Genomic DNA, 26,024 nt, shown 5'->3' with positions numbered 1-26,024 from the left:
TGAAATGACCTGGCACCGCTGAGATCCTGGGTTCGCATTGGTGGTCACAACATGCTGTTAGTTTTCTCGACTGAACATTTTTGTTCGCTCTACTGGTCAGCTCATGCCCTCATTGTATTAAAATTTTCCCGATTTTGATGCACCGTTCTCCTCTGCTGTACCACTCTAGGTTTTTTAAATAATATGCATGACGACGGTCAAACATCATCGTCGTCGCTCCCGGTGATCGCCTGCACCAAAGCCCCCCGCGGCCACTCGCCTCGACGTGCAGCGTGCTGTACCGCGCCTCCATGCCCTCGAGCCGCCGCTGGACGGCGCCGCAAACGGCCGCCACCTCGGGCCCCGCGGAGGCCGAGGCCTCGGTGGCGCGGCGCGCCGCCACGCCCAGGTAGCGCAGGTCGCCGCGTCGCGACACCACGTCCTCCGCGAACTCGCGCTGCCGGCGCAACCTGGCGGCCAGAACGTCCTCGTCCTCCGCCACCACCTCCTCCTCGCCGCCGCCGCTCCCGGCGAACGACGTCGCGAGGACGTCCCGGGCGTTCGTCAGCCACGCCTCGAACTCGGCGCAGTCGCCATCGAGCTTGGCCAGAGCGTCGCTCGCGGACTCGAGCGGCCGCAGGCGCGCCCCGCAGCGGGAGAGCGCCGCGTCGTAGCGGAGCCCGAGCTCGTCGCACGCCCGCCGCAGCTGCGCCGCGTCGTCGGGCGCCAGCCTGGAGGAGTGGCGCTCGAGCAGCGCCTGGCAGAGCTGCGTGGCCACGATGACGGCCTGCTGCCGAGCCAGGACCTCCTGGTGTTCGGCCTGCGAAAGGGCGCGCCCGGGGAACACGCGGCAGCGCAGCGGGCGGGGGGCAGTGGGCGTGTTTTGAGTCGTTCGTATTCAGAAAGGTTTCACAATGAGTTATCGCCTCTTTAAAAAATGTCACCTAAAGTTTGATGGCGAAAGTCAACGAAGGTAAAAAATTTAAATTAATAAAAGTTAAATAGAAATCAAATCAAAATCACGACGTTTCGGAGGCAACACCAGCTTCCGTCTTCAGGTGGAACTGTCACAGCACGATTGCTGTTTCAAGTACTCCTCTTACTTGATACAGTTATCGTGCTGTGACGGTTCCACCTGAAGACGGAAGCTTGTGTTGCCTCCGAAACGTCGTGATTTTTATTTTATTTTATTTTTATTAATTTAATTTTTTTACCTACGTGACTTTACTGAAAAAAACCTAAGAATATGAATCCTTGCAGTCACGAAAGCTTCAAATCTAGAAAGTCAACGAATCGCACGGCCTGGGCCACCGCTACTGAGTGCAGGGATCATGTGAACCAAACACGCACAATGTGTTACTATTCTTATTATTGTTTACAACCTCCTTGTCCCATTGATGGGTGAAGGACTCCCCATGCAGTCTCAGTCATACTTCACCACGCTGGTCACGGTGGGTTGGTGGATGGGGGGGGTTGTCACCTTTCCAGGACCAATCCATTTATCACTCACCATCGATGGAATATCGAAGTCAATATTTTGGTGTGAAAAAATATATACCTTCAGTATTTATTTGGGCATATTCTTTTTTTAAACAAGCATACTTAAAGTCATGAATTTACACTATGTTGACTATACAGTGAGAAATAATTATCTAAACATTTTCAAGAACATGTTTGGCCATCAACATTATCATCAAGCGAGCCAACTATGCCATGACCATCACCATCGCTGTCATTGATAATGATTACGATTCAACCTCCACACATACACCAGACGTCAGCAACACTTTCGCTGACGAGTGCCGGTTGGCTGGGGGTCGGCACGCATGAGGCGTTGCTCGTTGCTGTAGAGGGCACGTGGAGGGAGAAAGATAACATCCGAGCGGAGAGGGCATCTCTCTCTCAAGTCGATAATCTGCGCAGGCTACCGCAGCCTGCGTGTAATCGCTGCTGCTGCTAAATTACACTTGCTGTGTCTCCATGACCGCTGGGAAGGTTCGTGAACAGGGTTGGGCCAGGCCCGCATTCCTCACGGCAGCCTTACCAGACTGACCCGACAAATGCACGAGTTTGTATAAACATATGCTATCAGCTGGGTCTGTCCGGGTCAACGTGGAATATATTTCCATAGCAGAGACACCACATCCAATATACCACTCGAAATGCCTGAGGCTTTGAGTCACACTCCTACTCCAGTCTACCACCTACCCAGACAACATTCAGGGACAAATACAGCCCTGACCCCAACCCAAGCCTGCTTTCATGGTTGTCAAAAAACAAACTTTTACGAATAAAAATTACTTGTCAACCCCCACACCCTGGCTGTAGATGGTAAAGAGGAGGAGAGGGGCACAGGGCGACGTAGGAAAGGTGCCTTGTGGGTGACGAAGCATGCAACCCTCCAGAAGCATGCGGTGCCACTCCTGGGCTAGAACTGTAACCGAACCGGGTTTGGCCAGGCCTGACTCCAAAAAAATACAAATGAAACTAAACTATTTTTTATTTTACCAGGTAAAGCCCACTGAGCTATTAGCTTCTTTTCCAGAAGCTACCTGGCCGCAAATAATAGCTCAACAAAAACGTGGCTTATCATCACGTGGACAATGTATAGCAGTCAAATTGATCTAAGCAATCTCAATAATAACTTCGTAGAGGGCTCTCACAACCCAGCCGGAGCGTTCTGCGCAGGGTGCCCACCTTCGCTTGGTGGAGCAACTCGGACAACCCAACGCTCCCCATCTCAGGGGACCGGGTCCCGTCCATCTCCTCCCCCTCCTCCTCCTTCGTCCGCTGTTGCCGGGACTCCAGCTCAGTGAGCCACTGCAGCAGTGCTCCCGTCTTCCCGCGGATGTCCTCCAGTTGCTCCTCCGTCGCCACCTGCAGCCAGGACCGAAATTAAAAGCGCGGTTTGTTTTGAATAATGAAATTACGACCAAAACGGGCCCCTATCTTGATCGTGAGATGTTTTCCGAGGGTTTGGGAAAGCGGTTCGGTAATGCTCGAAAATATTTCATGATGCGCATACAACAAGAGCCGCTTTTCATCATTAAGCGGCGGTGATGTCACCACAATACTTGTGCCAGGCTGGTGTCCTTCGAGACTATGACCCAACATGCACACAACAACAACAACCGCCATTTGCCACTAAGTGGCGGTGGCATCACCACAGGACTTGTGCCAGGCTATGTGCACTTTCAGGCCACGTGAAGTGTCAAAGGCTCGTTGGCAGGAGGCCACGGGACAGACCCAGGTGCTTTGGGTTGACTGACTGAGATAACTGGCAGATGCACCACTTGTGCCCCCTACTGTGCCAACTGGCTGTATTTTAGCCGCCCTGCGCTCCGCTCGTTGTTGTGAGGGTTGCTCCTCTACCCTCCGCCGTTGTTGGAGGGCGACTGCCTCTAACTGCCCGGTAGTATCCTTCACCAGCCTCCTCCACTACAGAAGCCAATCTTGATACCACTGATACGGTCGTCGTCATTGGCAAAAACAAAGATCCCCTGTATAGCATTCAACAGACTGTTGGTGTAAGTACTGTCAGCGAGCACCTATGAGTGGCGATGTTTACACACCGCACCAGTTACTCATTTGAGGCTGAGTAAACCTAGGGGAGGCCCAGGACCGGTTAAGATAATCGTCACCGGTGTTGGTCGTGATCGGGAATCGAACTCGGGTCGCCGGGTTCGTAGCGCAGCACGCTGACCGCTACACCACCGCTCCCCGGTAGCGCCCTTCACCAGCCTCCTCCACCACAGAAGCCACCTTGACACCACTGCTACCGGTCTTGACACCACTGCTACCGGTCGTCGTTGTCGGCACACACTGACACACAGACCCACACCAGCAGCAGCAGCAGCAGCAGCTCACAGCCTCGTCTCGCGACGCCGCACCTTCTCGGTCTGCTGCTTGATGACTTCTCCGAGCGCCTCGTTGAGTCTCTGCTGCGCCTCTCCGGAGAGCCGCGTCGCGGCCTCGTGGAGGCTGCCCAGCGCGCTCAGACGCTCGTGCGTGCGCGCCACGTACTCGGGGTCGAGGCGGGCGCCGTTCTCGCGCAGGAAGTCGCGCACGGCGCACACCGTGGCAGTCACCTCCGCGCCGCGCCCCATCAGCTCCCTCTGCAGCGCCTGGAAGCACGGCGGGGTGGTGGGGGGGGGGGGGCAGGGGGGTGGGAGGACGACGGAGGGATGGAGGAGCGGGTGAACGACGTGGAAGTCGTGGGGTGCTGTGGAGTCTCGAGCCGCTGCATCCGTTCACCCGACTTTTACCCACAAAAGGCGCAGAACCAAACCGAATCGGTGTCGGAGACCTTCAACCACTCGCTGCACTGATTCGAGGCGCGGGGCAGGGATTGACTCAATATCGCCTCGAAGTCCATAAAATAACTACCACTCGGTATTATTTTTTGTAAGCCGCTTTCCCGCACAAACGGCACACGACGACGACGACAAGGGCCGTTGTCCCCGCGTCACGAGACCCCTCACCTGGTGCTTCTCCTGCTGCCTCTGGATGTCGGGCAGCTCGCCGCTCACGGGCTGGCTCGCGAGCGCGCCCTTCGCCTCCGCGAGCCACGACTCGAGCTCGTCCAGCCGCCGGGAGAACTCCTCCTGCTTGCTCTCCACGTTCAGCTGCGGCGGAGGGCACACGGGGGCGCCGAGGGGGAGGGCGGGGAAACGACAGCTGATGCAGGCGCGCTTCCAGAGATCGATGCGGTGCGTGGAAAAGTGTCCCCCTTTGGTGCGTGGGAAGAAGAACCCAAAAGGGAAATGTCAAAGTGGTTGCCCGCTCAAATTCGCGCGCGGCGGAGCTCGCCGCCCGTTTATAGCCCCGAGCCGGTAGTAACAAGCTCCACGTTACCTTGACAAGGGGGTGAGAGTGCGTCCGTAAGGAAGGAAATGACCGCTGATTTCCCAACGAAATTTTTATCGGTCACGGATGGACGGAACGCCAAAGTCACCCGGTGCCGGGATTTGAGAACCCGTGACCTTCCGATTGGGAACCGGCGTGCTTCCAGGCACCGTGCCAGCCAAGAGTGCTACGTGGCATAACAAATACTCGAGACGGAGAAGAATCCTTTCAGGAAAACTCTCGCGCAAGCAGTTGCCATCGTCCCGCGTGCGTTCGTTGGCTGCCGGGTCGAGGCCATCAAATTTCTCCCGACGCCCGAGAACCCTCGTTCCAATGCGATTGGCCGTGCCGACCTCAGCTACCCAACCCTCAAAGTCTCCCGGCCACTTTAATTCGTCGTTAACTGTTGACAACACTGGGTTATCTTGTGCATAAATTCACCCTCGTCATAGAAATGTGGGGTTTCTATCACTGGCTCTGGGGCCTGTAAACAAGAGATGATCATTGATCCATGCTCCCTTTCGAGTGGGAAGCCACTTTCAATAATTTGTAACAGTTTTCCTGTAGAAAATTATGATCATAACACTTAAATAATGTCTTTGAGAGCTTTTCCGATACAAAACCGCATAGCTTCCCGCATAGCGCGAGTTTGTCAGTGGGGGAGCCTTAGGGTGGCAGTGCGTGTGACAAACGCGAATCATTGCAGACTGAAAGTGAATGATAAAAAAAAACATAGTCGTGCCGAAGAAGAAGGAATTTGTTACGATTTATCAAGTGGAGTTATTGCGATTACGAACGAGAAGAAACTTCACCGAAGCAGCAGAGTGAACAGACTGGCTCATGCAGATTTTAACCCAGAATCCCAAAGAGTTACAAGCGATCGAGGTCGGACTTTCATTTCGAAAACCACCCACAAAAGCAAAGATGCCCCGTAAAGCCTGAAAATACTTTTTGGGGCAAGTGCTGTTAGTGAGCACCACCACCACCACACACGCTCACGAGGTTAGTTCAGTTCGTATACAGGTGCAGCCATTGTTTAAGCGACAAACGGTAGGGCAGACGACAGCGTTCAGCGTTCACGCATTCTCCTGCAAAATAATGTTTCGTTACTTTCACATGCGCACGGCAAGCAACACCCCAGATTGTGCGAGCACAGAAAACTGCTCTGTTACTATTCATTTGGTTGATGCTGCTGCTACGCTGGCAGTGGTGCACGAGCACAGCTAAGAGGGAAAAAAAATCCACATTCGTCACAAAACACTGTGGCCGTCTGGAACGCTCTTCCGATATTAGGAAGCCACTGGAGCTATGCGCTTTTAAATATGGACTCGAAAACTCATTTCTTAGAGCTGCCTTTTGTGTTCAGTTTCTTGTCCTTCCCCCGCACCTCTCCGATTGGCACGCTTGGATAGAAGTTCAACGTACGGTACGTACGAAAAATCCAAAACAGGTGACGATTCAGGCAACAGCCCTTCTACATAGCACCTTTGTTACCTTGTGGACAAACTCCCTCTCGTCCTGGGTTTTAAGTGCTGTGACAAAGGGTTATTGCCTAAAACGGCACCTATTATATATTTGTCATTTCAAAGCCGCAAAAGGGAACATTCCCTGCGATGGGACGAGCATTTTCAAAAGGTGACGGAAAATCCGAGCCTGTAAAATGCGCAACGTTGGGCCAACGTCAGCGTGCGGTTGGAACCGTTGGGACAAAACGTTGCCCCCCCCCCCCCCCCGACAATCCACGTACACCAGGATCTTCACCAAGCCCCAGGAAGAGCGTTAACAGCAGCAGAAGTTAGGAGGCGCCGAGAGGGTTAACAGAGCTGAGTAAAATCGCAAAAACCGCCACCCGCAGACCGCCGCCGTCGTGTTTTCCTCGGCGATGTTCGCTTTGGAATCGACAAAAGAGCATCGTCAAGCAGGAGGGCGTAAAGGGTAAGGGAGCCCTCTTCGATGGCAACGGTGTGCTTTTGTTTATTCCCGAAAGCCTCGGCGAGTCTCAAAGGATCTTTTGCACGAGGCTCTTGCGTTGGGGACGTTCCGCCAATTCTGTTGACAAGTGCTCTTGGCATATTCCGCATTCGTCAAAATGTTACGTTCGCATCTGATCAAAATGACCACGCACAAAAAGAATGTATGTATGCAGTAAAGTTAAATGTGCAAAATAAATGGATAAATATTATCTACTCTACGTGATTGTCATTTTTGTCTTCATCTATGACATATTAGTTACATTGATGATAAATCATATTCGTGATTTGAAGCATATTTATCATATAATGAGGGACTTTAACTTTACAAATGGCTCTGGCCTGCACAGGTTGACAAAGCCTTTGGCAAAGCCTGAGGGTAACTGCCCACCAAATTCCATCGACCTCTTGCTGCCATGCAAAGACATCTGGGAGAAAACATTTGAGCCAGACTTGCGGCCATACAGAGGCATTAATACAGACACCCAACGGTTAGCAGTAGGGGTCAGGCCCGGCCTTTGCGTTGTAAAATCACAGCGGCAACAACTCAGAAGGTAAGCCATGAAGGGTACCGAAAATTAATGAATTCAGGAGTTTTGTGGCATTCGCCCGATTCGAAGGATACGTCACACGAGTGACAACAATTATGGGGTCTCGATTTAAAGCTTTCGTGACTGCAGGGATTCATCTTCTTGGTTATTTCGGTAAGAACCAAGAAGAATTATGGGGTCGTTTATATAATCCGAGAATCACTTCCAACGGGCACTTCAAATTCTTTGTTCGTTTACGTTAAGGCCGGGCCTGAGAAAGACCGGGGTTTAAATCGCAAACAACGTGGGAAGGTAAAGCATCACAGGCCACCTCCCTTACAGCGAGAACGAGTGACAAAAGAGGATTTAGGTTCGTCGTTAATTTTGTCGTCGAACAGTTCAAGCTACAATGTCGCCATCTGAAATTATGGGAATAGGTTTTGGTTGATGTCCTTGAAGACGCAAACCTTCTCCTCGTGTACATGACCTCTCTCCGTGACCTCCTCTGCGGTCAGTATTGGACAAGTGGCCGTCTGCTCTCTTAGCTCCTGCAAAGGGAAAAAATTAGGTTATTAATGCTCATTGTGGTCAGCTGACGGCAATATCAAGAGGTCAATAAAAACGCTCTATTGTCCAGAACGTAAAACTCTGTGGTGCAGATTTGGGCCATCTTCTGTTATGAGCCGTTAAGATCACTCGAGCTTCTCAGTTTTAAAACTCAAGACTATAAGGGACATGTTGCCAACATACAAACCTCGCGGTTCTAACTTCTTTCCGAATATGATTACAGTAGACTCTCGATTATCCGTGTGCGGTTTGTCCGATTTGCGGATTAACCGCATACTTGAGATTTTGACGTAAATAAAGAACTCATGGAGTTTCCCTTAAGCCCAAATAAAGAATCAAAAAATAGTTAAACGTTGTTATTTTTGGAAATGTGTATTACAAGTCACGTGCTTAAACCGAACCAATATGTGCTCCGTATAATCCAAAATCCACGCGATCGCCTCTACAGTACAGTAGTTGCATATCTTTGCAACAGGGGGTGGAGTTTAATTGATGTTGATTGGTGTGGCTTTGCTACTGTCGACTTAGTGAGCGGAGTCTTCTGCGTGGGAGCAGGAAAGTGTTATCACTGAGCATTCACATCGATTTGTTTTGTATACCGATATTCGTGGGTTTTGGCATAGAGGTCCGTGAAAAATTAATCTTTTTTTGATTATCCACGATTCTGAATAATTATCTGTGGCCGTCCTCCCCGTCATTAGTGCGGATAATCGGGAGTCTACTGCATTTAATTGCAGACGACACCCTTGCTGACACCCTGTAACGTAGATTATACGCTCACCACAATGGGGACCAACAACAACAAAATAACGACGAATATTCACGGAAACTGCGGCTTACAATGGTAACATTTTGTCAGTCCACAAAGGTGGATAAATGAGAGGTCACCATTTTAGGGTGTTGGAATGCACGTGTGCAGCCCTTTGTCAACCCACCGCTGGACGAGAGGGCCTTTCAACGCCATGCAGGTTTATTTTATTTTGCCATACTTAACCATGCTGGTCAAGGTGGCGATCATAGATGTGGGATCAGAGTACAGCACAACTATAGACGTTTCTGTAGTTGCCTCCGCTGCCCACAATGTAACCCTGCAGCAGCCTATAAAACGCGTTGGGCACGGTGGTTGCTCATCCGAGAACTATCCAGGCTCAACTCCGCTTAGCTTCTGAGATATAGCGAGATCGGGTGCACTCCAGGTGATTTGGAGGCAGTTTATTTTACCTTCTCTCCCCAAAACATATCTCGAATTCATACTTATTATTATTATTAAATCGAGACTGAGAACTCATTCCTTTAAAACTCCATTTTGTGTTTGGCTCGTTGTCCTTCCCCCGCACCTCCGATTGGCACGGTTGGCTACGTACGGTGAGAAAGAAGTTCCAACGAAAAGGGCAACATACAGCGCATTACTATTCGCGCTAAGCAAGGGGCAGCGTCCCGGCAGCTTCAATACTGAGGACGGACGCACTTTGGCTTTACGCAGGCCCTCCGTCAGCGCCTCCCGCTGGGCGGAGGAGGCTTGCCGTGCCGACCGCAGGCACTTGCTCAGGTTGGCCGAGTCTTTGCCGAGAGCCTGGAGGAGCTCGGCGGGCACGGCTGGGCTCGCGTCGCACAGCGCGGCCCGCACGTGCTCCAGCTCCCGGGAGGCCTCGCACTCCAGCGAGGACAACTCCTCCTCGAACAGCTGGACGGGGTGGAACAAATGCGAGCGGCCATTTGTAGGTTCTCCAGGGTCACGGCCGTTTGCTTCTGAGATTGTGCTTAATGCGGTCAGTAATGGATAGAGATGTGGGCAAACTTAAGGAACCATAGCAATTTTTGGACCCTGTGGTATTTATATATATATTACATTTGGAGCTGTGGACAACGCACAGACAGACAAACTCACCCGCAATCGATCGAGCTGATCGTCAATATCGACATCACTGCCACTTCGCTGTAGGCTCTTCTGCCGAACCCTCACGTCCAGAACCAACGAAATCAACCTCATCACATTCTCAAAGTGCTCCAGACACTGCCGCTTGCTCAGCGAATGCTGGAAAAAAATACGTAGATTCGTTAGACAGTCACAAATGTGTTTTTAACGTTCTTATCTTATTCGAAATTTGATTACAATTACTCTTTTGACCTCTCGTAAAACGAGCGGTCCGCAGAGGGAGACGTCACAGAAGTACTACCAAGATCCCCACCAGTGACCTTTTCTTATATCTACACAAACACACTCGGGGCCGCACTTCAGCATGTCTTGTGGGTTGGCAGGCACGTGGCAGTCAAACAGATGTGTTTTTTTAATTGGCAGAGTGGGAATTTAGCCGAATTAAGTGAAAACCCCTCATTTAACAATAATGCTTAGTTTTATTTTAGCGTCGTTCGCGCAAAATTTCCAGAGGAACCACAGACAAGCTGGAAGGCAGCCAGGCGATAAGCTGGTGCTACCATTGACTGCCCGACCTCTGCAGTCCTCTATTTATAAAGATCTTTTCAGCCAATTAATGAATATTCATACATAAAAAGATGGGTTTCTTTGTGTGGTTATTCACGAACGAGCTGAGACCATGAACTCACTCCACCTGAGAATACGATTTAATCAGAACCCTTTGACTCCCTGAGCCACCAGCCACCTCCCACGAATACCCTCTTAACAATATGTTAGACATTGCAAAACACGTCTTATAATTGATGATTACGTGTGCTGCGTATGTGCCAACCTGTTTTGAAGAATCGGCCACGGGGTCACATCTGCCCAAAGCTTCTTTTGGTTGCGATTCTTGTGAACGTATCAGATTTACCGCAATTGTTTCGGCTTTCTCCTGCATTCCCTCTGAAGAGCGCATCTCATTCATCCGCTCGTCAACAATTTCCCTGCGTCCGCGCTCCAAATTTTCCCCAACTCCAGTGCCATCGGTCACATTCACATTTCCAGCCTTCTCCAACATCCCCTGTGAAATGCCCATCTCATTCGTCTCCTCGCCAGCAATTTGCCCGGGCGATCGCCCACGTCCACATTTCACTGCGTCAACGTTCGCTCGATCACTTCCGGATCCTTGCCGTGCTCCATAATCAACATCCACATCACCATCCGCATCGCTCTCCTCACCGTCAACTTTTTTCACTCTTCCTTCTTGCCCCTCCACCTCTGTTTCTGCGTCACTTGACGCAAACCCGCAAATCGCTTGCCCTGCATCGTGTGTGCCGCTCTTGGCGCGTTCACCAAGATTGCCATCGATCATTTCTTCTGTTGCTTCAAAAACTTCCCTGTCGTTATGCAAGCCGCGCGTGAAATGATCGTGCAGTGCTCGCACCCTTTTGCCTCCGGCTTCCTCGATCGATATTACTGTCGCAGAAGCAAGGGCACTGTTCTCCCTGCCGTGCGAAAACTGTTTGGAAATCGACTCTAGTTCAGGATTAACCGCATCATTTGCGGGATGGCTCTGGCACTGCTGCTCGTGTGTTTTCTCTGCCAGAGATTGGTTCTGTTTACGAGGATCATTTTCACTGTGTGTTATTTCAGAAACAGCTTGAATATTGTTTGCAGATGAATTCGTTGGCATTTGAGCGCTTTTACTCGCCGCGTCGGATTTTTCCGACACGGAGCTACTCTTGGCCTTCAGTGTTTGGTAGATGTCACGAGTCAATAGACCTCTTACGAGGGCTTCATCCATCGTCATCCTCTCTCCAGACCAAATGTCCACGATGCCTCCATTGGCCAGCTGATTCTCCAAAATTGCATTCGTCGTAGCCGCGTCCAGCATGCCGTTTTTGAGGGCGTCGACAATGCAGATTCTCTCGCCCGAACATATGTCCACAATCCCACCGGTGTCGGCCTGAGCTTGCAAGGCCCGAAGTGCCGGCACGGCATCCACTTGCCCCGCCTTCACCGCCTCCAGCAGGGTCATGCGATCGCCGGTCTCCTCGTTCTCCACGCCTTTCCACAGCTCGGTCGTAAGGAAACGCTGCCCCGTACGCACGTCCGTCTTACCCTTCTGCACCAGCGACGCGTACGACACGATCTGGCAGCTGTCAGGATCCAGGAGGCCGTGCGTCACATCCCACGATCCGCCAGCACTCACCACGGCCGACTCGCTCAGGATGCCCAGGGACACGGCCTTCTTGAGGGCGACCGTCCTGCCCGACCTGAAGTCAAACACGGCGCCGCATTCCGCGAGCCGAGCCTCAAGCTCCTCTGCTGCTCTCTCGTCCAAAATCTTCATCTCCCTGGCACGTGCTAAGGGAACTGCCTCCATCGTCTCCGGGTGCACGAAGCCCTGTCGGCAGGCCTGCTCGACCCAGGACAGCTCCTCCACGGTGTCCTCATCCACGAGCCCGCGTGCCAGAGCGTCGCTCAGGCGCAGCCTCATGCCTGACTGGTGGTGCACGACCCCTCCATGCGTAATCTGCTTTCTGAGCAGCAGCACGGCGGTCTTTTTGTCCAGCAGGCCCCTGTCAACCGCCTCGGGTAGGGTGACCACACTTTTGGTTTGGGGGTCGGCGAGACCCTCGGTCTCCATGCAGATTGATGCTCGTTTTTGCCGTGTCGCTGCGTCCACATCCTTCCCCCTGGACGCCTTTTCCAGCTTCATCAGGGCCTCCACACCAGGCGCACCTCCGACCACGAGCCCCAGCTTGGCGGCGAGTGTGACTGACAGCTTCTTCTTGCGCCGGAGGTCTGTGACCCCGCCGGCGCACACCTGTGTCTCCAAAATTCTCAGGCCCGTCTCCGTGTCAAGGAGACCGGTGTTTACAGCATCACTCACAGTGAGAACCCTTCCCGTCGTCGGATGTATCACACCGCTAATTATCTTTTCTGGCTTGAACACCCTTTGCGCCAGCTTAGCATCAAAAATACCCTCTTCCAGAGCTTCCGAGATCGTCATGAATTCCTGTGCATGGTTATCCACGAACCCGCCAAAAAGTCCAAGATTTTCGTACACCTTCAAAGCCGCCTGCATCGGCAAGGTCCCGTTGTCCACCGCCTCGTCGAGCGTCATCCAGGGACCACCCACACTGTCGCAGATTGCCCCTCTGTCCCTCAGCTGAGACATCCAAACGTCCATCACCGCCTCTGTGTCCACTAATCCCCGGTCCACGGCCATTCCCAGCCCGTACCGTTGACCCGTCGATGGGTCCAAAATGCCACCACTTTCGGCCTGCAAACGCAGCAGCCTTGTGCCTTCAGCGGCACCCACAAGCCCTTTCCTGATAGCATCAAACAGCGATATTTTGCCCTTGCTTTGGTCTGGAAAACCTCGCACTGCCAAAAAAGCTACCTGTAGACACGTAGCAAGAGCTGGTTCAACAATACACGCCCCTTCGGCCTCCTGGAGGCTAAGCTGTTTGCCACTTCTGTCCGTGATGCCTCCGGCTTGAATCTGGCGTTCTAGAAGGTCTCTGGCGTTTTCCAAGCTAATAAGCCTGTCGTTAAGCAGATCTTGCACCGTCGTGATCTCTGCATTGAGAGGTGACCTCAAACACTGCCCCGTAGTGGCCTGGGATTGCAGAGATGATAGGTGCACGCACGGCGCTACGTTTGTCACGGGAGACGCATCATCGAGTCGGCTTTGGTCTAAAACGTAAATCTGCGAGTCCCAGGATTCATCGCTATCAGAGTCATTCGACTCATCCATGCCCACAGAGGGAGTTCCATTGTCAACCCGGGACTGATCTTCGTCGTCTTTGGTTCGTGAAGTGCTTTCTGTTGGCTTTGCATGGCCTATAATGTCTAGAGAACACGTTACACCATCGTGAGGAATGTCCATACACGTATCTTCATGTGATGGACATCTGTCTTGTGGTTTGTGAGAATGTTCATTCTGGATTAAAGATACACCTTTTGCAATCGCTTTCAACGATGCACGTTTCACAGTTTGAAGCGCTACACGTGTTGCTTCTTCAAATTCGAGGTTTGTGTTATTTTCTGACATTACGCCTTCAGAGAAATCACTCTGATTGTGCAAATTAGTTGTATAATTTAGCTCTTGCTTCACTTCACGTTTAACTGTGCAGAACGTTTCTGCATTTCTACTCACGGTGGCTTCCTCGTCTGTTCCTGCACACCCTTCTCTTTGGTCTCGCATGTTTGGTCTGCCGCAATCCACTTCACTCATGGGTGTAGCATTTTCTTCTGGAATAAATATTTTAAAATGTTCATGAATACTTCCATCCCTCTCGGCCCCATTGACTCTACCACAACAGTCCTGCTGCGCATTCAATGAACCAGCCACGTCATCTTGACGAACGTCGTCGTCACAACTTTTCATCGACATATCAAAAGTATCCACGGAGATATTCACATTAAAACTGTCGCACTCGTAACCTGCACAGTCCTGCTGTGGGCATGTGTAAAAATCACGTTTCTTTTCTCTCCCTGAGATTTGTTCACAGTCTGGCACGATGGCTTCACTCCCCGTAGAGTATCCGTCTGCACCCTCGCACTCCGCCGTGGCCGTCTTGCAAATCTCACGGGTGATTCCCTCGAGGAAAGGGAAATCTCGGTCCACCATAACCAACCGGTCGCCTGTCAGCGCGTTTATGTAGCTGTGCCCCCGTATAAACTCTACGAGCTCGACTTCCAAGCACATTAAGTTGTGGGCTTCTGTTGTGGAGGCATGCTCGCCCACAACCTGCAACCAATCTCCCTGCACTGCACATATGCCTTTCATCTGAGAGACGTGAGAGACCTTGCAAAGCTTGCTGCACAGGGGGATACTTGGAGAGGGGTGCACACCGATAATTTGTTCATCGCCCTCATTTGAATGAGTCCTCGTTCCACGTGTGCCCATGCTGTCCGGGATGTGAGTGGCACTCAATGTGCGGCAGAGGGCCTCGTCGCAGATCCCTGAGGCCACCGACTGCTCCAGAGAGATGGCTTCTGCTGTTTCCATCCAGAATAGCCCTGCCACACAGTGCCGCTTGGAAAGTGCGCTGTGCCCAACCTCGACCCTCATCATCCCTTGCTCGAGAGCCTCCGAAATGGGCACCGTCCCGACAGAGCCGGGCCAAACGAACCCGCGGAATGTGCCCTGTGCCTCCAGGACCAAGAGCGCGCTCTTCAGCGAGATCAGCTCGGAGGCGATGGCCTCCTCCAGGTCAAGCCTGTCGCCCGTTGCAGGGTCGATGACCCCGCCGGCTTGGGTCTGCCGCACCACCAGCTCGTTCGCCATTTCCCGGTCAATCAGGCCATGGCGCCGTGCTCTTTCGACAGTCAGGCGGTGGCCCGTGCGCGGGTCCACGATGCCGCCAGCGAAAAGCTGGGCTTCAAGAAGCCTCACAGTGACTTGGCGGTCCACGAGGCCTTCCTTGACAGCACGGCAAATGCTTACCCTCCGGCCGGGTTTGAGTGAAATCATGCCGCAGGCCGTCTGGGTGACGGGCAGCAGGCGGAGCCCCGTTTCTGGATCAGCGATGGCTCTGCCGGTCAGCTCTGCGAGGGTGAGCTTCTCTCCCGTGTTCGGGTCGATCAGAGGCTGTGGGTGCATCCTCCACTTCTCCTGCAGCCTTAAGAATACTTCTGGCACAGGAGTGCAATTTTGAGGTCCAACTGCTGTCAATTGGACTTCCATCAACTTCACAGCAATGGCTTCTGACATCAGCCCTCTTTCCAGCGCTGCCGCAATGAAAATCAAACCTCCAACATCTTCAAGCCCAGCTGCGTGTACGCGACTCAGGGCGGACTCGAGCTCCCACAGGCTCTCAGCCGTGTTCTTATCCATGAGACCTTCGGCCAGGGCTTCATCCAGGTGAAGGCGACGCGAGGAGTGAGGATCTACAAGGCCCGAGGTGGCCACCTGTGCCTCTAGGAGGGCCAGGCCCGTCTCCTGATCGATCAGGCCTTTGAGCATGGCATGGAATATTGGGAAGGTTTCCATGGTACACAGGTCCACCACTCCGGAGATTACATCATCCACCTGCAAAGCAAAGCGCACACAAGGTGTTTTGTTGACATGTATCTCATTGCACAGGTGGCAATTTTGCATGATGGCCATTCCCCGTGCGAGACAAAATGGCCGCAAAGTGAAAAACTGGTATTGCCAGGCAACGACACAAATTATATTTTGCACAGAATGGCCATGTGTTCAGTCATGCTCATACACAACTATTATCTCATAATTTTACACAACATAATGTTAATTATATTTGATGGTTAGGGTTAATCAACATATATTCATGCATTATGTAAGTTCTGCATTAAAATCCATGCTCGTTTGTACAAAGTGAAAATGTGTCAAAACAGGCATTAATTTTCTCAAAATAATTGTATATGGGTCCCTCCAAAAAACTACCATTTTACATGCGGTATCCGCTCATGTTATTTCTAGAACTTAGTATGTTCTATTGTATATAAAAACTAAAATAGTCACGTGGGGTAAGAGGCATACGTAGGGTGAAAGGCCTTTATTGTCCTGGAGCTCACACGTAGCTTGTATGTTGCATTAAGCAGCAGCTGGTGCCACCTTGCAGGTCAAGCTGATCATGGTGGCTGATGACATCACTTCTGTTAGCACCAGGATAAAAAGACCTTTCACCCCACGTAGGCCTCTTACCCCACCCCACCCTACCGTATTGTTTAACATTCGGATACTGTTTGTACTTACCAGGTCAGCAAAGGTGAGAACTCGGTTGTAACATTGAGCGAAGTGTGAGACGTTAGGTCTTGCAAAGGGACAAAACACAGATCTGCGCAACCGCTGAACTCGGCACATGCTCGTTAGGGCAAAGCGAAAGCCGTCGGGTTAAACAGAGCTTCTCTCGAATCCATCATGGCGACACGCCGAGGGTTAGTACTTCCAAAGCAAGACATCACACCGTTCGGGTTAAGCTCAAAATGCAATGTTAACAACAACAACGCGCGCCTTTCAAGGTTGTTTACAGATAACGAACCACCACCAACATGCGACACAGTCCACATCTTGTTGTCCCAGTGTGTCTGGCCAGTGTGGGCCAAATGAAATCAATACAGGTAAACTCTCGATTATCTGTGAGTGTATTTTATGCGGGCGGTGGATTAAATGTGCTCGTTCGCACCTCTTTACGTGCACATTGGGTCAATTATCAGCTGCTCCTCACTCGTCGAGGGATGGCGACTTGTTTGCCCACGTGATCGCAAACACACGTGGGCAAGTTAACGGATTATTTTAAGAAGCTCTAAAAATGTTGTAACAGACTCTTAAATTTTCCCCCAACCTCCCCTACTCTCCACAGGTATTCATTTACATGGCCAGTTTTGCATGTGTTGTATTTACCATCTATTTTTTTATATCCGCACCACCGCTATAATCCCATTATCCCCCTCCCCCGCCCCCCATCCCCGGATAATCAAGAATGACTGTATTAATTACATTTGAAGAAAAAAAACGAAACCTGAAAATGACAAGTCTTTAAACATCCACACTGCCCACATATGTAATGTGACATGTGGCCCGCTGCTGAAGGTGTGAATATGGTACAACACCGGGTATAAAACACAGTCCACCACGCACTTGCACCATTCGACAAAGCATTGGAAGCCATTGACAGGTTAAAGCATCGGCACTCACGCGCGCGTACCACGTCTGCAATGCACAGAGCAATGCCCCCGTGTTTACAAGACACTGATTTGAGCCAGTCTGTTACTCTTGCCGTTTTGCACGAGACAAATGATAAATTATAAATGAAAGTTTCGTGCGGTTTATTTAACGTTTGACTCAATGAAAAAAAATGTCGTCGTGAAAAGGTAGTGTGTGTCGGGGGGGGGGGTGTGCGTGGTATCGTGTGTGGTATCTGCACACGAGCTAAACCTTCCCATAGTCAACCGATCTCCTGTCAAACTCTGCTCACTAAGGTGGTCACTCCTCCTCTATTCCTCCGTAGTCTAGAACAACACATTCCCCATTCTCGTCTGCATCACCTACTCCATCCCTGTGCTCTGGTCCTTTCTCAAGACCTCCCTCTTCTCCTCCACCTGTCATACGGCTTCATCATCAACAGTCATGGCCAATCCGCTGCTGGATGAAGGTTTCCCCAAGTCGCTGATTTTTTGTTCCCCCCCTCCCCACGATCCTGCCACGCAATGACGCAGCACATGCACGCGAGCCGATTTCATTGCTCCATCGCGTCGGTGTGCGTCTTCACGGACACGTCTCATTCCTCGCGTGGCTTACCAACGTCAAACAAAAACTAATTGTTGCTCGCTAAAATAATTCTCTCCCAAACATTGCACACAGCTACTTAGGGCATCGTCGGTTTCATTTGCTCATGCGTGTCAGCGCCATTCGCTTTTAAAGGCCAGCAGTATGCCCGAGTGTGTACATGAATGCGTGTGGGCCTGGCAAGCATCTGGTTGCCACGGCGACGCCGTGATACCTTGATGCTGTTCTCCTGCTGCAGGCTGTGATGCAGCTCCTGAGTGTAGGCCGACGACTGCTCGCACAGAGCCTCGTACGCCTGCTTCAGCTGCTGCGTCTGAGACTCCACCGCCTGGTACTGCTCCGGGGTCAGCCTGGAGGGAGATGAGCAATGGGCACGTCTGCATCATCAGCAATTCGGCCTCATCAGGAATCGGCAATTCATTATTATGGTCTTTGTCAAAGTGATTTCCTACTCAAATGAGCATTGATGTGGTGCTCATCGCCGGTTTACAGCCCTGAACCTGTGGCAGAATTCCACCTGCCCATCATGTGGGACAGTCTGTGGATAAGACGCGCAATGTTGACTTCCCAACAAAGTGGTCCCTATTTTATCGAACCCGGAGGGTTGATAGGCCGAGTTAACCCCAAACCAGGATCGGAACTTGCAACCTATTCGCTCTATCGCTGAGCCACCTGGCCATGCAGTGCTATAATCATCAATTCACCAAACCAGGCCCAAGTCCTAGTAATTCAACTGACCTCCACACAACCCCACGAGAACAAGCCTTCCCATTGTTACTAACTCCATCTCACCAGCTACTGGGCCTATTCATTCCACTGATCCTAATCCCACCCGTAGAATCACCTCTGGCACCTCCACAATGCCCCTTTCACTTTTTATTCCCTTTTCAGACTTGACGTTCCCAGCACCACCCGACAGGACACGTGGAGCAAGTATTCACGCCAATCAACAATTGTTCAGTCTCGCACAACAAGCGCTGCAGTGTGTGACATGTTTGATCCTTTGAGGCAGAGGGCGACAAATGTTTAATTAAGCTGCTTGCACCCCCGAGCAATAGGTTTGTGCAACTCGTTTGCATGAATCTGACTCGCTTGTATGAGGACATCTCTGCAACTGGTTGTGAACAGTCGTACAACCGGTTGCGAGCAGTTGTGCAACTGGTTGCTCACAGTATTGACAGACTCTGCATTCAAGCATCGATCTGCTCAGCAATTTGTCGTGACGAATCTCATCGCGGGACACATTTGCGAACTTCGGTTCGTCCTTAAAATCCTGAAATATACCCCGTTTAATTTCCCCTTGCTGCACAACTACTTGCTCGGATGTGGACAAAGCAGCTGTGGAGGGGGCGATAAGTTGCGTTTTGTTTCTTCTCGAGAGCTGATTCGGATTCACGCGACGTATTGCTCAGGTTTTAGGAGCCCGGGCTTAAGGATCTTAAGCAACGGAGTCTGAGGCCAGGTTGGGGTGGGGGGGAGTTACTTGTCTCCGCAGAGGGCGAGGAAGGTCTGGGACCTCTGGATGGCCTCGGCGATCTCCTCCTTGCGGCCCGACAGCTCCTCCGCGAAGCTCTGCAAGCGGAAGCGACAAACAAGAGCGAGTCAAGGGAGAGAATCGTCCCTGCGTGGCTGCGACGACACACGTACCTCTCGATTATCCCCGCTCTCAGATAGGCAGTGTCAAAATCATCCACGAAGCTCGCCCATCAGAAAGTCCTTTGAGCAGGGCTCGACTAATCCATGTGCTAATACTAGGACCTTAGGTCGTCATATGTTGTAGGCCCTCATTTGACGGACAGAGGAAGAACGACTCAGGGGCGCGAGTTGGTGCCACAGACTAACGGGAAGGTATCAACGATACGGTGAGCCGGCATCAAATCGTCTCCCCACTCAGCTCTGCAATCCTCTATATATTAAGGTGTTATCGGCCAATTAACAAGTATTTACATATGGGAGGAAACCAGAGCACCTGGAGAAAACCCACGCGTGTGAGGGGGAAACACTCTATCCCATTCAGATGGCGATTAGTCAACAATCTCCGCACTGCATTACGCTGGCGACCCAGGGAACGGCACCACCTCGCTGCCCCCACGGGAAGGGAGCCTCACAACATTTGTGTGGTGATCCCCCCCAACCCTCGCTGCCGCGTAGCCACCACCAACAAGTGCACCTGAATCTCGGTCATCACCTGTTGCTCCTTGAGGCTGCGCTCCAGCTCAGCGGCATCCGACGGCTCCCTCTTGCCCTCCTCACCGCCCGCACCTCCCTCCCCGCTGTCCCGCCTCTGCTTCTCCCCGAGCGAGCGATGCATGGCCTGCACCCAGCCCACCAGCCGCTCCGAGCGAGTCAGGTGCTCCTCCTGACTCTCGGCCAGCGATTGCTGGCGCGTCGTCGTCGTGGCCGCGGACAGACAGGAGGAGCACGGGGTGGAAAGGAAGGGGGTTGGGACGCACAGACGTGCGTTGAGCGGTGGCGGCGCGAAGGCATAAGCGAGCTATGCAAATGTCCACAGTCACCAAGCAGCTGAAGGAGGGGGGGGGGGGCCCTGGCTTATTGGGAACAAAATATTTGAGGTGCACCCACGGGATATCTTCGCAGTGGAATATATTCCTTGGCCCCCCAATTCGTAACCCAATGGAACCCTCCCACGCCCCCCCCCCCCTTCTGCTTCAATAGCTGGGCTCTGGACAGCTCCGGCTGAAATTAAGCCCTGGATACACCAACCATCGGTTGGACTCAGGTCCTATTAAAGCTATTAAAAAAGCTCATAGTCCTTATATAATATTGTTGACTGTACTGCAATGAGTACTATTACCTTCACTATTTCAAGCAACTATGAAAAAGCTAAATTACGTAGCTTGTCCAGTTAATGATGTTTGTAGTCAAGTGATGCACCCAGATATGAATTCTGCTCAGGGCTCCGAATGGACAGGCATCTCTACCGGAGTTGAGGGTCAAGGGGTCAATTACGATGGAGATCCTCTCATGACCAATCCACCCTCTCGATCTCATCAGCTCTGGCAAGATGACCAGGGTTGAGCCTGGTTTGTGCTTGGATGGGAAACTAGGAGGTCGCAATTTCCAACTGTGAATTGGTGGTCTGAGCAACATCACGGCCACACATTCAGCTCTGGTGGTCTGCAACCTGAAAAAACATGTTTGCAGCCAGCACACCACATCCAGTATACTTCTCGCTATGACTGTGGCTACCAGACACTTGCCTACTCCATTTTCGAAGCAATCTATAAAATATCTAGTGATAGATTAAGCCCTGCCTGGCACCTTGTCATGATGTCCTTGGCGCTTGGCATTTCACAGCGTAAGATCATTTTGAAACAGAGAAGATACTTATTTCACCCGAAAATTATATAAACATGCAATGTATTGTCAAAAGAGAGGTAATAACATTTGCAATTCACGTCTACTTTATTTAAAGTAGTATTCGTGAGATAACCTGTGTCACGATAAACATTCACAAGTAACAGCCAAGGACCCACACAAATCTACTCAGGGGCCTGTTCAGACTGTTGTGAGCGGCTTGGCAAGGCCTTCATCCAGCAGTCGATTGTCTGATGATGTATAATCAGCACGAAATGTGTGTGGGGGGTGGGGGGAGCGAATCCACCCCCCGGGTGCCTTTGTCTCCCCAAGTGCAAATGCTATAGCTCTACTGCACAAGAGAGCCATTGAATTTACGAAGTAAAATAAAAACCACGCAATAGTCTGCGTGTAATAGAAACTGCGAATGAGAAGGCGCGACAACGTGGAAACAAACACGCAAACAATATGCGAATCAAATCATGAGCCCCTAGAATTGCGACAATTCTCCGAATCGCCCGGAGGTATTGAAACCACCTAATAATTTTTTTTTAATTCCAAACGCCACTCATCCCAACCATCTAAAACTCCCCACGACCGTTGACGAATCCTCGTCGGCAGTTTCTGAAGAAACGAAGCTCAACAACCGTGAGCATCGTGAATGCGAACTCCCTGGATGGAAATCAGTGCAGCAACTTTCCCAACTCCTTTGATGGCAAAGGACAAACATGCATTGGGAAATTGTGACAGCAAATCATGTTTGTTTTGGCACAACGAGTTCACTTCATCAGGCAATGAGCAAGAGGGTGAAAATGCGATTATTAAGACTATCATTTATAAAACAGACTTCAATGTACATGCCCAGTGCTCCAGATAAAAGTTTTGGGGCTTTGAGGTAATTTTCCCGCCAAATGTTGACACGTGTTGTGCGAGTAGCAAATATTTTCAGATGACAATTTTTTAAAATAAACTAGTCATGAGAAAAACTAGTCATGATAAATGTTCATAAATAATGTGAATACTGTGAAATCCATAATGCTAGCGTGTGGAGGTAGGCATCGACTACAGCCTTGTATTTTAATTTCAATGTTACTTTGAAGTACGCTACAATAAATACAACCGTCAAGCTAATGCGCAAACATTTGGTCTTAGCACCCCGATAAATATTTTTTTCTGAAGGACGAATATTAAAAACAAACTTTATATTCTTTCACTACTTGAGCATGTTGGCACAAGGCAGAGAAACGTGGAAACAAAATGACGAAATGTGCAGGGGGCACCTATGGGCGATCTGCCCTTGGACCGTGATGATGATGGTGATGCTAATTATTTAAAATGTACAGTCAAACCTCTTCATTCGCGGATTATATTTGTGCGAAATTCGACTTTTCGCGATTTTATTTTTTTTGTACACCGGTTCAACTTTCGCGACTTTTTCCCTCGCATATTCGCGATTTGGCAAAACGTCGCGTACTGGGGGAGGGACACTGCTGATTGGCTTGGGTGTTTTTCGACTCTTCAAGTGTCGTTGTCTTTCGTGTTATTTTTTGCCTTATTTGCGGTGGGTTTTTTGTTTGTTTGTTATTTCGATAATGAAGGCTGAGTGACGGTGAGTGGAGGAAGTGATAGCAAGAGTTTAAAAAAATATACAGAAAAGAGCGGTGAGTTTAGTTGCTCAGGGCTCGGCAACTTGTGGTTCTTTCAGGACTGTTTAGTGACTAAAAATAACTATACTTAACATTTTATCAGGTGAGGCCCACTGACCTGTATAGCTCTTTTTCAAAAGCGACCTGGCCACAAATGATAGCTCAACGACACGAAGTGGCTTATCACGTGCACATTTCTAGCAGCCAACTACTCAAAACGCATATTGTTGATTCTAAATGTGGAGGCAAAAACCGGACATGCAAACTACAAATATACAGCAGCAGCAGGCGTCAGGCTAGGGATCGAACCCACGGCCTCCTGCATACCAGGCGAGGTAGTTAACATCTCCTAGCCACCGTGGCGCCCCATAATTGTATTTATTATTGTGATTACCACGTGCATCGCGGCTTTTAAAATATTTAGGGGGGGTTTTGTTGTTATTGTTAATTCGGAGAAAGAAAAATTACTATTTTTGTCATTTATGTTGTTGCATAGACTTGGTCGTGGTGACTTGCGTCTGGGGGTGCTGGGAAGGGGGAGCGGTGGTGCAGCGGTTAGCGCTGCGCTACGAACCCGGCGACCCGAGTTCGATTCCCGCTCGTGGCCACGAACACCCAGTGTGACGATTATTCAAACCAGTCCCGGGCCTCCCCTAGGTCGACTCGGCCTCAAATGAGTACCCGGTGCGGTGTGTATTAAACATCGCCACTGGGGAGACAAAGACGGCCGGGCGTGGTGTTAGCCACCCACCCCCTCGTGTGCCGTGCCGGCCTTCATAGGTGCTCGCTAACATCACTTGCCTCAAGAGTCTGTTAAGGCTACACGGGGGATCTTTGTCTTTGCTAGGCCCGCTATGACACGGTAAGCGAGTCGACAGGAGTCGTGGTCATCGTGGAAGAGAAGCGAGGTTGATGGGTTGGTGGCACTCTCTCAAGTACGCGATGGAAACATCGAGTGGGGAGGGGGGTCATGGAAGATAAATGTTGAACTTGTGGATCGAAGATCGGACTTTAAAAAAATAAAAGTGCCTTTTAAGTATTCTTGGTTCTTTCGGTAAAGTCACGTAGAAGGGAAATAATAAAATAATAAAAATAAAACATAATAAAATAAAATTCTCTCTAGGTTTCGGCCACAACGCAAGGATGGCTGAGGACGGCTGCTTGCGTTGTGGCCGAAACGTCGTGATAATTTTATTTTATTATGTTTTATTTTTATTATTTTATTATTTCCCTTCTACGTGACTTTACCGAAAGAACCAAAAATATGAATCCCTGCAGTCACGAAAGCTTTAAATAAAAATTTGCCTTTTAAGTGTCACACTAATCGGCGAGAAGGACCATGCGTCTGTGGTGGTGGTGGTGGATGCTGGTGGGACTTGTACGAGGTGTTTGGTGGTCGAAGCCCTTTCGATCCAGCAAAGAGGCTGTTTCGAGCGACGCGTTTGGGGGGAGGAGGCGGCTCAGCCTTAAACCTCAACGTGCAAGCTCGGTCGGGGAATCGCCCAGCAGTCCGTCAACCACGATGCCCCCCCTTGACGAAGATTCCCTCCAAAGCTCGTCAGCATCGGCGTCCAAGGTGTCATGCAACCTCAACATTCGCGGCATTATTCAGCGATGCGTTGTAGTTGCGTTGTGTCCGCCCACGTGTATGATTGTACGATTTAACTAAGGATGTGTGGATGTTATGTGGACGGCATGGGATTGAATGTGATGAAACATTTAGAATTTTCCCCCGTGTACGATGTTGTCAGACGTGGAAACGTAACCGCCCCCCCCACCCCCATTTACTTTCGCGAGTGGTTTTCAAGAACCATAGCCTCAGGGAATTACTGTCCGAGCCCTTACCCCGACATGCGTCGAACAAAGAACTTAGCTACCACGCGTTCCTGTGAGTGTAGTAGTACACACGATCACAGCTCCCCCCCCCTCTTTTAGGCTCCCAAGAGCCACAGATTGTAAACATTCGGGCCTGAAAAGACACTTAATAATATGTCAGAATTTGATCGGTACATTGGCCATGTACAAACAATATCTTTGTAAATGTGGCAATCTCGTCGGGTTGGTTAAGGGTAGATTATTTTTTTGGCACGAAAGCTACAAACGGTGTGGCCTAACCCCCCCCCCCCAAAAAAAATACTAATAAGGTTTAGCCATACTTGCCAAGTTTTGTTTTCCTGTCATGCTGCTATGCAGCATTGTTGATATGCGTATTGCCAACAGCGTTCAATTTAAATGGCATCCGCAAATTCGTAAATGTCGTGTTATTATTATGCACAAATCGCCCAGGATGCACAGTTTTTTATGTTTTTTGGTGGAATTTTTTCCACGGTTCAACCCTCTTAAAAGTGATGCATCTATAATTTTTAAGAAAATATAAAACTTCTCTAATACACGTATTACTGCTTCCTTATAAAATGCCACACGCGTACACTTTTGAGATGCTGAGAGAATTGAAATTCTGTACAAGGTGAACGTGTTCAGGCATTCGTGAATGACAAATGGTCCTCCTTCAACACAATGTCTGGCCACCACCAACACCGCCAGGCCACACACACACACACGTCTGGGAACATCAGGCACAATTCCACAGCTTGGATAGACTGTGCAGCCCCATTCACCACTCAGCCAGCAACCTGGCACCTTTCATATTCTCATCTTTTCAGCCATTTGAATGAAGGCTTATGGCGAGCAAGACATTTCAAATTAGACAATGTTCTTTGGGAATTTCTGCTTTTGGGTCTTTGTGCGTACGTACGATAGCCGTGTGATTTGTTTTTCTACGCACTGTCGTGTCTTGTTTTTGCAACTCACTGTGGTTTCGGTCAGCACCGTTATTGTTACGATGGCTTTTTTCCCCTCCACACATTTTATTGCTGGCTGGAGAGGATGTCGATCGCAAATTTTATTTATGAATCCTTGTTTCCTGGTTCGAAGTTGATGCAAGTGCACGGAAAAGGATGACGTTTTGTGATGAAACAACAACAGCCGAATATTTGTGACATTTGCGTGAATGAATTAAGACTGTAATTTCCCCCCCCCCCCCAC

The 26,024-nt window shown here is 50.4% G+C and overlaps 1 protein-coding gene across 1 annotated transcript in view; it reads right to left on the bottom strand.

Moving 5' to 3' along the window:
• LOC144724331 (microtubule-actin cross-linking factor 1-like) overlaps positions 1-26,024 on the bottom strand; it is a 229,210-nt gene that overhangs the window by 137,030 nt on the left and 66,156 nt on the right. The window contains exons 32-44 of the mRNA XM_078603370.1: positions 20,204-20,395; positions 19,499-19,587; positions 18,102-18,365; positions 17,435-17,439; positions 16,483-16,622; positions 10,600-15,795; positions 9,780-9,926; positions 9,360-9,575; positions 7,792-7,872; positions 4,461-4,604; positions 3,870-4,103; positions 2,677-2,856; positions 260-799 (exon numbers count right to left, since the gene is read on the bottom strand). Coding sequence (XP_078459496.1) covers positions 260-799; positions 2,677-2,856; positions 3,870-4,103; positions 4,461-4,604; positions 7,792-7,872; positions 9,360-9,575; positions 9,780-9,926; positions 10,600-15,795; positions 16,483-16,622; positions 17,435-17,439; positions 18,102-18,365; positions 19,499-19,587; positions 20,204-20,395 — 7,428 coding nt within the window. The remainder of the gene's footprint in view (positions 1-259; positions 800-2,676; positions 2,857-3,869; positions 4,104-4,460; positions 4,605-7,791; positions 7,873-9,359; positions 9,576-9,779; positions 9,927-10,599; positions 15,796-16,482; positions 16,623-17,434; positions 17,440-18,101; positions 18,366-19,498; positions 19,588-20,203; positions 20,396-26,024) is intronic.

Source organism: Lampetra planeri, chromosome 2, assembly GCF_965212315.1.
Source record: "Lampetra planeri chromosome 2, kcLamPlan1.2.h2, whole genome shotgun sequence".
In the NCBI taxonomy this organism is placed as follows: domain Eukaryota; kingdom Metazoa; phylum Chordata; class Hyperoartia; order Petromyzontiformes; family Petromyzontidae; genus Lampetra; species Lampetra planeri.
Note: the sequence above shows the minus strand (reverse complement) of the source record. Positions and strands in the feature narration are given on the sequence as shown.